General features: G+C 51.6%; 1 protein-coding gene across 2 annotated transcripts in view; it reads left to right on the forward strand.

Annotated features, from left to right (window-relative positions):
• The window catches only part of LOC307070397 (poliovirus receptor homolog), a 75,973-nt gene that overhangs the window by 29,626 nt on the left and 33,411 nt on the right, over positions 1–12,936 (forward strand). Inside the window, exons 4-7 of one of the 2 annotated variants that reach the window (XM_079728850.1) lie at positions 1,191–1,484; positions 1,813–1,930; positions 3,038–3,186; positions 10,299–11,511. In XM_079728850.1, the coding sequence (XP_079584976.1) occupies positions 1,191–1,484; positions 1,813–1,930; positions 3,038–3,186; positions 10,299–10,873 (1,136 nt within the window). In that variant the 3' untranslated portion in view covers positions 10,874–11,511. Of the gene's footprint in view, positions 1–1,190; positions 1,485–1,812; positions 1,931–3,037; positions 3,187–10,298; positions 11,512–12,936 lie in introns of those variants that run through there. The other variant, XM_079728851.1, reaches the window with a different exon arrangement.

Raw genomic sequence — 12,936 nt, forward strand, 5'->3', positions numbered from 1 at the left:
TGGTCTTGCTTCCCCCTATTCCCCCTGGAATGGCTAACGGGTTAAAAGCACCTCCGGTCAGGTCTTAATTGATGTTATAAGTGGTATTGTCAGATCAATTGGGTTCTTGTTAATGCAATAGATTCATTGCTCTAACCTTGGCCCATCACCAGTGGTGGTGATGGGCCATTCTGCTCCCCCTCTCCTCCACCAACTGTCTCTATCAACATTCCCTTTATGTCTCTCTCCCTCTCCTTCTGTGTCCCTGTCTCTTTTTGTCCCTCCGTCTCTCTCTTTCCCAGTCTATCTCTCTATCCCTCAACTTCTCTCTCTCTGTCTCTATTCCTGCTTTGCCCCCCCCCGCCCCTGCCTCTCCTCTCTCCCTTCCCCAACTCTCTCCCTGGATCCCTACGTCCTGCCTCCCCTCCCTCCGCCCTCCCTCCTTTATCTCTCCCCCTGGCTTCCCTTCCCTCAGGCAGGGTATTGATCTAGCTGCTTGTCATGTCCACTGTCAGCCCCTGTCCTCCCTGCTCTCCTCTGATCTTACACAAGAGTACTGAGGGGAAGATTGTGTATGGCTTGCTCGGGGTGGGGAGAATACACACACACACAATCCAACACACACACACACACACACACACACACACACACACACACACACACACACACACACACACACACACACACACACACACACACACACACACACCTCTACGGACGTAAACCTCTACGGACGTAAACCCAAGTAAAATCAAACACCACTACAAACGTACCGAAAGGTGTGTATGTCTACAGGTGTGCATGTCTGTCATGGTGTGTGTGATGATGGTAGGCGTAGGGCATTATATAATGGTTTAGGGTTCTGAGTTTGGGCGCTGCACAGGGCCAGTGGTGGCGATTGTTAATCAATGCTGGCAATGGGAGGGAGAGAGTGAAGGGAGATTTAGAGCGGCAGTGTGTTTGCTCTGGACCAGCAGTCGTAATTGTTTATCAATGTTGGCTCTGAAGAGGAGAGCCGGAGACTTGTGGATAAGGAGAGTGGGGTGCGGGGCCTGTATTAGTCAGAGGAGGGTTTCAATGAGTCTTTGACTGGACTGCTTTATCGATAATCATCCACTTATCTTTTCTTTGGTCTTTTTTTTAACCCTTTTCTGTACTGGTACCTCCTTTGTTTGACTGACTCTCTCTCTGTCTTGTGCTCTCTCTAACAGCCAAGCCTAAGAACACGGCGGAAACGGTGACGGCGGTCGCCGGCACCAAGCCTGTCGTGGTGGCCCGGTGCCAGTCTGCAAACGGCCGCCCGGAGGCCCTCATCACCTGGGTGACCACCGCAAACGGCAACGCCTCCACGGTGGCCAAGACAGGCGCTGACAACATGGTGACGATGTTCAGCGAGTACCTCCTGGTTCCCACCGCCGCCGACAACGGCAAAGACATCAGCTGTGTGGTGAAGCACCGCACACTGCCCAAGCCCGAGAGCTTCCCCATGAAGCTGGCCGTGGAATGTGAGTCCGCCCACGTAGGGACCCGACGACACGCTGCGTCCGCCGTCTACACCCAGTCCACCTGCAGTAGAGGGCCCAATGCCCACCTGCTGCTTGATTATATGCAGGGATAAAAAATCCACTAAGTGGCTTCCCATAAAAGCCTCTGCTGAAAGAGTAGAAGTAGTAAATTTGAAAAACGTAACTAGTCACACGCACTCACATCCATGCTACAGAATACCCAGTGTAGAATAATTAATAATGAATTCCTCCCCAACTGGTCAGTCTGCCGTAACCCATTGATTGCATTGGCTCACCTCTGCTTCATGCTGTCGGCTCCTCTCTCCAGTCCCGCCTAAGGTGACCATCATTGGCTATGACAACAACTGGTACGTCGGTCGCACCAACGTGGAGCTCACCTGCCAGGCCAACGGCAACCCCCACCCCGCCACGGTCAACTGGAGGATGTAAGTGTTACCCCCTTCTTCTTCTACTCCTCTCTTACGGAAGATGGGAGGAAAGAAGGAAGTAAGGAATTTGTTCCGCCCTTCTTTTCCCATCCCTCCTTTTCCTTTATCTTCCTCCCTTACCGAATAACCTCCTTTCTTCGTCCTGCTCATTGTGTTCTTCCCTCATTCCCGTCACACACTAGCTTATCATTCCATCCCTAGATTTTCATTAGTGACTACAGTGGTTGGAGTTGCGCTGGTCACCACGCTAGCCCTATCCACTGATTGAGTGAGTGAGGGAGAGGAGGCGAGAGAGAGCGAGATCATTTCTCCTTTTGTTCTGGGTGACTTTTGATTCAACCCCCGCACAATGGGGAAACACAATGTAACTGCCGTCATTTCCTCACTCCCCATTAACTGCTATGAGCGTAATTGACAAAATATGAGAATAGCTAAGTTTGAAACTTTTAACGGTCGAGATGAGACTCTGGGCTGGAGCCAATCATTTAGATGCATCTTCTGTCCTCATTGTGTTTCCTCTCCCTTTTTGCCCGTGTGTTAATGGATTGATGGTGTGTTATCCCAGGAGAGTTTAGGGCTTGTGTTCTGGATTAGTGGACTTTAGCACAGCACAACCCACAGCATTTTTGTGGGCTGAGGCAGTCATTCCCAATGGAGAATAAAAAAACTAAAGTCTGCTTTGTCCCCTCAAGGCCTTTTATTGTAGTTTGAGAGATGTGTTCGTTTTCCGTTTAGTTTATTTCACTATTTATTTTCATTGTTGCTTTCCATCTGTTTTGGTTTTTATTTCCATCTGGTCCACTTTTTTGTTCTTCGTAATAGTCAAGTTTTGAATCGTTTTGTACTTTTGCTTTCTTTAATGTGATTTTCGCTTTCTCTTTGTTGCTCATTAGCTTTCTGTTCCTGTCTTTTTCATTTGCTTTCCCCGTTTGTATTTTGCTTTTGCATTCTGTTCTTTTCTCTCTTCGTTCATTTCTCTTTGTCGTGTCTTTGGCTGAGCGAGAGAGGGGATATAACCCTCTTCTCTCCAGCTCTCCGTCTCTCTCTCTCTCTCTCTCTCTCTCTCGCCCTTCTTTTGACCCCTGTGCCCTTGTGCCCCTGCAGCCTGACGGGAGTGATGCCCGACACGGTGGTCATCAAGGAGACCAAGCTGACCGTGCTGAAGGTGGACGAGGCCGTCAACACCACCTTCATCTGCGAGGTCAAGAACCGCCTGGGCACGGGCAAGGAGCAGATCACCGCCCTGGTCAGAGGTTGGTCACTGCCCCCCTCCTCCTCTCCCCTCCCCATGCACACACTCCCTCACAAACACTCTCACGCAGTTGTACAGATAACCCTGGCCGTGGCTCACGTTGAACAGACACACACCGCACAATGCTTAAACTCCTAACGCACATGCTGGTACAAACATTTAGGTACACTTGGGGTGCTGTGTCTTACCCAGAGCGCTTCCCTGGTTAATCTGAGGAATACAAGCACTCCATATCATTTGCACTGCACCCAAGTGTGATTCATCACATGCATAGTTCATCACACACACTGATGCTCTTCAATCATTCCCAAGGTGCAAACCTATGTACCTGCGTGCGCACACAATTAATTCATGGGTCTGTAGTGTAGGGTTAGTGGGTTCAGCTGCTCTGTCCTAAATGTGTGTGTCTGCCTGCGTGCGTGCTTGTGTGTGTCAGTGATTGTGAGGACATTTTTCTTGGCACTGTCTTTTTTTGTCTTCTGATTCATCTCTGACTTTCTATTTTCCGGTTGCGTTTGATGAAAGCATGTACTCTGGCACCTTTTTACCATGCACTCAATCAATCTATTGTCAAAGTTTCCCCGCCTCACCTGTGTTCAAGGTCTGCTTATACACTCTCTACCACAGTCGTGTTTGAAACAGGCTTTGTTGCACGCTACAATAGCGGTTCACAATGGAGGCACGTCGTAAAACAACATGCTGCATCGTAGAGGGATCTGAATCCAATCTGGCTTTCATCAAATGCTTTCATCTTACAGAAAAGTATACTCTTCTGGAAATGGCATTTAGCGAGCACAGAAGGGAGAGGAGCCCATCGCTGGTCTCAATGTCTCTTAGACGTGTCTGCAGTTGCAGTTAATGACTTGTTTAATACTTGATGATATTGTTGACTTTGAAGAGGGTAGTGGTCTGTTGCATCGCACTCAGTGGCTGCCAAACTATCGCTCTCTTTCTCTTGCTCCCTCTCTCTCGTTCTTTCCCTCTCCCTCTCTCGTTCTCTCTCTCTCTCTGTGTGTGTGTGTGTGTGTGTGTGTGTGTGTGTGTGTGTGTGCGTCATTCTGGCCTGCCTCTTTTGGACTTGAAGGATGCTACAGTGACTCCAGCCAGACATAGAGAATGAGAGACTTCCATTGTTCTATACTTTCGTCCCTTCAGTCGCCCATTAGCCCCCCCCCACATCTTCAACCCCTCCAAGAGGCTGAGAGATTGGATCGGTCCCCGCACCTCCTCTCATACAAAATACATCCCCTTGCACTTAACCGGAAGTTATTTTCTGCTGACATTATGGGGAGAGGATGGAGGGGGGGGAAGTCTGCTGTAATGGAATGAGATGCATTTCTCCGGTGGCTTACTCTTAAGAGCCCTCCCACCTCCTCATTCGCCTCCTCGTTCACTCGTTTAGTTTTTTTCATTATTTTCCTTCAATGCATTCTTTTTTTTTCTCTCTCTTGTCTTGTCTCTGCCTCTATATTTTTATGTTTTTGAGACTCTCAATCTGTCCCTCGCTTCCTCCCACTACCTGGGGTGCTGCTGTTCATGCAATGGTGTATCCCTGGGAGGCTGCTCTGTGTCTGCCACCGTCGTAGCCCCCGCCAGCGTGGTGGAGGAGAACGAGGCGAGCCCCCCGCCAGCTCCCGCTGTGTGCAACAAGCTGGAAGCGGCATGGGGGCAGGTTGAACAAGGAGCAGGGAGTCCCTGGGTTCAGCTTCTGGAGGAGAGAGTAGAGACACGTGTGGATGGACGGATGTCGTGCGATAAATCAGAGGCAGTGTGCCATGCCCAGTCTCGCGGGGAAAGACGGAGAGGCTTGCAGCGGCTGCTGATGGCAGTTAAGCCTCCCATGGGACTCTTATGGCACTCTGTCCTCCCTCATCAATATTGCCCTCTGCTATTTTTTTTTAGCCCCCGCTTACTGTAGTGTGTGTTTGTGTGTGTGTGTGTGTGTGTGTGTGTGTGTGTCTGAGAGGATCAGTCTGGCTCTGCTGTTTCAGCTACTTTGTGCTTCCCTTGCTCTTATTCCCCCTGTCGTTCTCCTTATCTCTCTCTCTCCTGTCTTACTGTCTTAGTCTCATGTGGACGATTCATCCCTAATTCCATCATTCCCCCATTTTTCTCTGTTCTTTCTTCTCTGTATTTTCCCTGGTTTGCTTCTCAGCTCGTTTAGTGGGGAGCTTCGAAGACGGGGGGCCAGCAGGTGAAAAATATGGCGTTTTATTTTTCTATACTGTCTTGACGTGTACCATTTTTAAAGTGTATTCTATAGGGAGTGAGTGAGCGATTCAGTGTGAGGAGAGGGAGGTGTGTGTTGAAAGGCAGGGCGAGGGACAAAGGCAGGGAGGGAGGCAGAGGCATGGTGGACCTCCAGAGGGAACCTGTGGAGGCTAATGTGAATGTGTGTGGACAAACAGCGCTAAGAGGGGCCGACAGGCATGAAATGGCCAGCACCTGCTCCGTGGCAGGTCCCCTCCTCTCTGCGACCAAACAGCTGCATGACACATACACACACATACAGCGCCATATTCATACGGCCGCGTAAGCCTGCACGCATGAACACACACATACCCAAACAGGCATAATCCCTATTTAAAGGTAGCCGTGTGGGGGTAGGCGTGTTCTTTGCCCTCGGTCGCGTCATTGTCCCCTGGGGGCTTGAAGAGCAACAGATAGCGCGACATGTCCTCTCCGGTCCTAGTGCTTAGTCACTCACAAATGGCCTTTCTGGCTTTCTCACATCACGGCCATTTGTGGCATGCAGAGCCTCATTTTCCCCTTATCTATTCCTGATTTCTCTGGCTGTGTCTCTCCATTGCTCTCGCTCCTTTCTCAGCACACTTTCTGCTCTCGAGAGGCCGGGGATGGGCTCGGAACCCCTTCACATCGCTACTTCTCTCTCTTCTGTCCCTCTTCCTCCTACGTCCTCGCTACCCACCTCCCTCTCTACCCATCTCCCTTGCTGTCTTTGACCGCCACTCTTTAACCAAAGTCACCCTCCCTTAATCACAGGTCCAATCCTTCCTTCTATACACTCTCTTCTTGTTTGCCCATCTCCCATGGTAAGCCAATAACCCCTCCAGAATAATTTCCCCACCCCGCCTGAACAGCAAGCTAGTTAATTTCCGCTGCCTGTGTTCCCCGGGAGATGTCTGTCTACTGGGTACATCTGGACAGACAGGGCCCCTGATTTGCTGCCACACGGCCATCTCCAAATCTTATCTAAGGAGTCGGTCTTCAAGGGCACGAGCCTTGGCCTTTCTTACACCACTCGGGGGTCGATGGGGGGCTGGGTGTGCTTGTCAATGTGTGTGTGGTTGTCCGTCGATGCGTGTGTGTGTCTGTCAATGCGTGTGCATGTTATCGTGTGTGTATCATTCCGTGTGTGTTTGTCTGCCAATGTGTGGGTCACTGCGGGTGTGTGTCTGTTTGCATCTGCCTGTCTGCCAGTGTTTGTCTCTGGCAGACGGGCTACAGAACAGATCTGATGGAGCCAAATCCCCCTTTCCAGTTCACAGCTGGCCCTCTGCCCACCCCTCATTAACACACACACACACACACACACACACACACACACACACACACACACACACACACACACACACACACACACACACACACACACACACACACACACACCTAACTACTTAACATGCTGACATGGAGCACTGCTATGCTCCGCTCCGGGTACAGCCCAGCCCCAGCCACCCCTGTGTGTGTGTGTGTGTGTGTGTGCGTGTTTGTAAATGAGGCTGCAGTAGACATTCCTTCCGCTCCAACTCACTTCAATTTTATGGCGGTCACTCTGAGCGTATGGTCTTCCGTGACGTCGGGGACAGGCGTGTGTGTGTGTGTGTGTGTGGGGGGGGGTTTGGTGCAGGTGCAGGACGTCCTTGCTCTCTATAGAGGAATATTTGTGGTGGGTTTGGATGTGTTGGGCTCGCTCTCTACCGATGGCATGTACGGCTGGTCCATCACAGCCGTGTTGTTGGGTAGTCGTCCTCTCAGTTCCTCTTAATGGATTCTAGTGGTGCTTTGTTTGGGATGTGCCGGCCCCTGGAGTGGGTCTTGAGTGGGCCTGCGGTGGCCTTCCTCTTGTCAATCATTCAGCTTTGCCGGTGCAAAACCAAATAGTAATTAAAACCAAGCGATGTCCAGGAACGTTTCAGAGCACCGCAACCCAGGAGACATGCACACAGAAAGGGAGAGGTGAGGAGAGAGACAGATGGTGAGATGCAGAGGGACAGACAGACCATCACGTACTCCAACAGCCGGGGGAGGTGATGGAGGACCGGGGAGAAAGGCGAGGCGCAGAGAGGGAGGGGGGGGCCACAAAGAAAGGCAGAGGGACACAGAGTTTATGAGGCATTTTAAATGAGCTTTGATGGCTTTTTATTTATGGCTGGGAAATGGTGATTTAATCTGGGTGTAATTCACGTTGATGTGACCACAGTGTGAACCTCGGCCCGGTCCCCCTTTGTGGGCCCCAGAGTGGCGCTCCATCAGATACCAGGCTCTGCAGCGGGGCCGCCGGGGTGTTAATGCATTTCCTGTGTCTGTGTTGGCTCTGGACACGCTTGACTGTAACGTCCCTGAATAGCAGCGGTTAGCACTGCATTTAGTAGCGAGAAGTGAGGGAGGCCAGTGGGACAGGTGGGGGGGGAAGAGAGGCAAAGATGTAGAGGGAGAGAGAGGATGACAGTGAGTGGGGGTTCTGGATGGGGAAATACAGTGAGTAAAAAGTGAAAGTGAGTTTTTATGTATTTAGATTTTCTTTTTTTTTTCCAGGTATGTTCAAAGTGAGAGTGCAGTGTTGGGAGGATGAAGTAACATCTGACAGTAATACAAAGGCAAATTGAAGCTGCGACAGAAAGAAGCGGATTTGTAGGAGAGGAGGGTAGAGGGAGAGAGCGTTGGGGAGACAGCTGGCAAAATGAAGGCGACGGAGAAGAGAGTGAATGGAAGAGAGCGGGGGGAGGGGGGAGGGGGGAGAGTGAGGTGTAAAGTGGGAGAGACAGGTGCAGACGGAGGACCATATTCCTCCTCGACAAGAATCGGTTTTATATAGTGTAATTCTGTCAGCTCTCTGAGCACTTAGCGGGGAGGAGATTTCAAACGCCGGTGACACGTAAAGAGGAGAGCTGATTTGACACTTTTTTTTAAATGTGGGATTTGGACAGAACTGGGCCCCACTGGGGGAGCCTGGAGGCCCTGGACCCCCAGATGGAGGGGGTTGGGTGGTTTGAATCCAGCCTGAAGTTCTTCTTTGCTTGATGTCTGCACCTTCAGGCTCAGTCTTTGTTAAGTGCATGGTAGACACTTTTCGTCTAGTATCTTTCAATTTTCCTCTCAGTATCAAGTAAATGATACGGAGATGTGCATATCTTAACATATATTGTGTATTAATAAGTATTCACTGTAGATCTGTTTTATATTTATCAAGATATTTATGTAAAAAGTATTATATTGGGTTTCTACCCTTGCATAAAACCATGCATTATATGTCCACATTCGGTGGTCATTGCGAATGCACATATGCCTCAATTAAGCACAATTCGTGATCTTCTGCTTTCTAGCGAGACAATCGGGGGAACAAACAGGATTAGGAGAGAAAGGTCACTAGAAAGGGAAATTGCTAGAAAAGGAAGCAGTGATAATATGCGCAATCTGGATGGTGATTTTCCAGCATGCTCTCCCTTGAGGTGCTTATGGGCCTGGATGCATCCCCTAGAACAGGATGAAAAAACACAACCTATTTCTGTTGAAGTACCTGACAGTCGTGTCAGGGGGAAGGAGGGAAAGCTAAGCGCGGTGTACGAACTGCATGCGGCTGACTACTCATATGGGACCCTTCCAGAACCCTGATTTAGACTTCACTTCTCCTCCCGAGAGCGCACACAAACTCACACACACTCACACTCACACACAGCTCTCACAAACATGTTGCATTGGATGCGGAGCCCTAGTTTAAGTTGTTCCTGCTTATAGTGAAACAGCCTACTTGAGAGGAGCGTCTTGCAGCAGAAGCCCTTTGGGTGTAACCAAATCGACTTAAAATGGTTCCTGTGCCACGCGTGTTTGTGTGTAGTATGACAAACATCTCATCCTTTGGGTGTTCTGCCGACACACGCACGCACGCACGCCCGCACGCACGCACGCACGCGCGCGATTGTGCGACACAAATGAGGCTGCAGCACCGAGGGGACTCGGAGTGGGGGGTGCCAATATGTCCCCCGCTCTACATTAATGGCTTCCAGGACGGGTTGTCATTCTGCTGCCTTGCTCTGTCACTCACACTTCCCGCCGCCCTGCTCCACCCTCTTCCCTCCCTCCCTCCGTCCCTCCACCCTCTTCGTCTCTCTCCGTCCATCAACCACCTTTCCCCGCATGGCCTCCACCTGCTCAGCCCAACGGACGCCTTCACATGCACAACCAAAGGAGTGTGCACAACTGTCCATCGGCTCAGTCCATCGGCTCAGTCCGCCCGGACGCGTGTCCGTCTGTCTCGCTCTCCCTGTGATGCCGTGTCATGTGTGTGTCTGAGCGGGAGCCTTGGACGGACCCTGGCCTTTGAAGCGAGCTACAGGGGAAAGTGTGACCTGGGAGGCAGAAATGACCGGCCTGTGGGGAACAGGGACAAGAGCAGCTCTGAGGGAGAGAGAAGGAAATGTCAGCTCAGTGCACACAGAGACACACCCACGCGCAGAAACACACCCACATCAGATATAATTTGACACATGAACCCATACGTGCACGCACCAATGCTATACTTGAGTGTAATTTCACCTCCAGTGCGCTTACACCCATGGCTGAATGCAGATCAGAGCCGCACCACTGACATCACCCACCCATCCTCTCTCTCTGTATTTCTCTCTCTCACTCTCTTGTTCTCTCTCTCTCTCTCTCTCTCTCTCTCTCTCTCTCTCTCTCTCTCTCCTTTTTTTGGTGTCACGCTTTGATTTCAAATGGTTGTTTCTTTCACTCGGGTGTCTTTTTCTGTTTGTGTGTACATGTATCTCTATATCACTGGTCCTTTTTCTTTTTCAACCAACGTATCCACTCTTCCTCTCCACTTGCCCCCCCCCCCCCCCCTCTGCCCCCATCTCTCACCCCTCCTCACAGAACCCCCAACCAACCCGTCCAATGCCGGCGTGGTAGCGGGCGTGGTGATTGGCTCCCTCCTGGTCCTTCTCCTCGTGGCGGCTCTCATCGCCGTCCTCGTCACACGCAGCCGTAAACAGCAGCAGGGTTACCGCGGCAACGGCGCCAGCGACATCAAGTCGCGCATCTTCGGCGGCAAGAAGGCCAGCAAGAACGGCACGGGGGGCGGGGTGGTGAGCGGTGGCGTCGGGGGCGGCGGGGGCAACAACAACGGGCCCGTCTACGTGTACAACGACAGCGCTGCCCACCAGGGCGAGAAGAACAACCACCACCAGCCCCTCCCCATGGGGGGGGCGGCCACCACGCCCAGCGCCCAGGACATCCTGCTGAGCAACGAGCTGGACGAGGCGGAGAGGATGAAGTTTGACGAGCTGGAAGAGGAGGACGAGCGGTACGACCACTTTGCGGGCGGGGCCCCCATCCTGCAGCTCCGCCCACCACAGGAGCCGGAGGACATCATTGGCGGTTACCTGGACGACGACATGGAGTCCCAGCGGGACGGCTCGGTGATCTCCCGGACTGCAGTTTACGTTTAGCGGAGGACGCGGGCCAGGGAAGAGATGGAGGGAGGGATGGAAAGAGGGAAAGGATGGAGGATCCTTCCTTGGGATTTTTGAGTCTTAAACATGTTTGACGAAGAAGCAAAGAAAACCACTTTTATTTTTGAAAAATAGATCTGAAGTTTATCGAAGCGCAGCCCCAGAATGGACTGAGTGAGCCAGCGTCAGAGCAGTCGATTATTTCTTAAAGGGGAGTCTGGAAAGCTTTGACGACACCGCCTCAGTACAGCAAATGGAGTTGGGAGCATGTTCCGAATAGTAAAAAAAAAAAAAAGGATAATAAAAAAACACTAAAACAAATATTTCTAACACCCTGGGCCCCGAGGCCTCTGCTCATCTACCATTAGGACTCGGATCTTGACAAGGACTCTGAGTAAAGCAAAACAGAGGAACCTGTCTGTGTGGGTGAAAGGATAAATGCCTCCTTATCCAACCCTGGGCAGACATGTCTCTGCGTATTCAATCCTACCTTCGGCCCGACTTAAGAATAGTGTAATCAAGGAAATGCCCAACTGCCCAATTGTTTGTTGTTTTTCCTTCACCTGCAATTCCAAGTTTACCTTCTTTGTTCCCTTGGGTTATGTGTTGTGCTGTTACAACTAGTGGTTATCCTGTGTGTGTGTGTGGGGGGGGGGGGGGGGCGGGGGGGGGGGATTACATTGTGTACACTTCAAACACTAGAACACATCTTGTGGTTAAGGGAGGTGAAATTATGCTAGCTCTCTTTTAACCCATTTGTGCCGGCTGCTGCGCGGCGCAACATTGTATCTAGTAGATACAATGTTGCGCCGCGCAGCAGCCGGTGGAGTATCTACTAGATACAACATTGTATCTAGTAGATACAATGTTTCGCCGCGCAGCAGCCGGCACAAATGGGTTAATTCATTCACTTTTACTCTCTTTAGCGAAGGTTTCCCTCACTTCACTGTAGAGTGTGTCTCCAGTAGGCTACTGCTGCTGAATACATACATGCATGCTGCTGGCAGCCCGGACCCACAGTGGCCCTAAGAACGCCAGGTTGGGGGAGTTTGGAGTTTAAATTAGGTTGTCAACAACATGTTTGGCACGCACGCTAACTAAACAGTGGCTGAAGGGGCAGGTGGTGCTACCGTGGGTAGAGGGGGGGGGGGGGGGGGGGGGGGGGGGGGGGGGGGGGGGTAATCGCTTAGCAGGACCGATGCTAGTGGATGACGGACGGACGGAGAGGAGAAAGAAAGGGAACGCTCCTCCTTTCCTGCTGTCCTCCTCGTCCCCTCTCCTGACAGGAGAGGCCGGGTTGTTAATGAGCCATGACGTGGCCCGCTTAGACGGGGACCAACAGATTGCCACCGCTTATCGTTTATGACGCTGCGATTCCACCGCCCCCTCCCACTCACTTCCTCCCCTCCCCACTTTTGCTCTCTCCTCTCTCTCCTCTCTCTTCATCCCCCTCTCCTAGTGTTTATGGGGGATGTGATGATTTATCCCGGGTAGTGAAGAGGTCAGGGCCACGGAGGGCAGAAGAAGTGTATTTCACTGCTCCCAATGTGTCAAACGCGCCACTTACGCCACTCAGCCCCAGCCTTCCCCATCAAGCCAGGCCTGACTAATCCACCCAGTCTTACCATCCGCGTGCCATTGCAGATAACCGTCTGTGTTTTTGTCCGCACTCAATTGCCGCAGCCTCTCTCCGTACTTTAGTAAATGAGCCCCCCCCCCCCCTCCCCCCCCGTGCACGCGTCCCCCGTTCTCGGCGGAGCGCTTGCGTTGGGTTGAATAGACCTCCAATCGGATAATGTCATATTTCCGTCCATTAGTGGATGGCTTTTAACATAGCGAATTGATTGGTGGAAGTCAAAGGTTGCGTCCACAAGCGCGGCTCGGGGAGTCGTTTAGCTGGCGGCTGCGAGTGCTGGAACGGCCTTTTATGACGAAGCCGCTTGGCTGATTGTCTCCTAACTGTGCATTATGTGCTAACGAGCCACCGGAGGGCCATCGGCGTCTGACAGCACCCATGACGAGTGTTCACGGACTGGTTACCTGGTGTGTGCGGCTATACG

This window comes from Pollachius pollachius (genome assembly GCF_949987615.1).
Source record: "Pollachius pollachius genome assembly, chromosome: 1".
NCBI classification, from domain to species: Eukaryota; Metazoa; Chordata; class Actinopteri; order Gadiformes; family Gadidae; genus Pollachius; species Pollachius pollachius.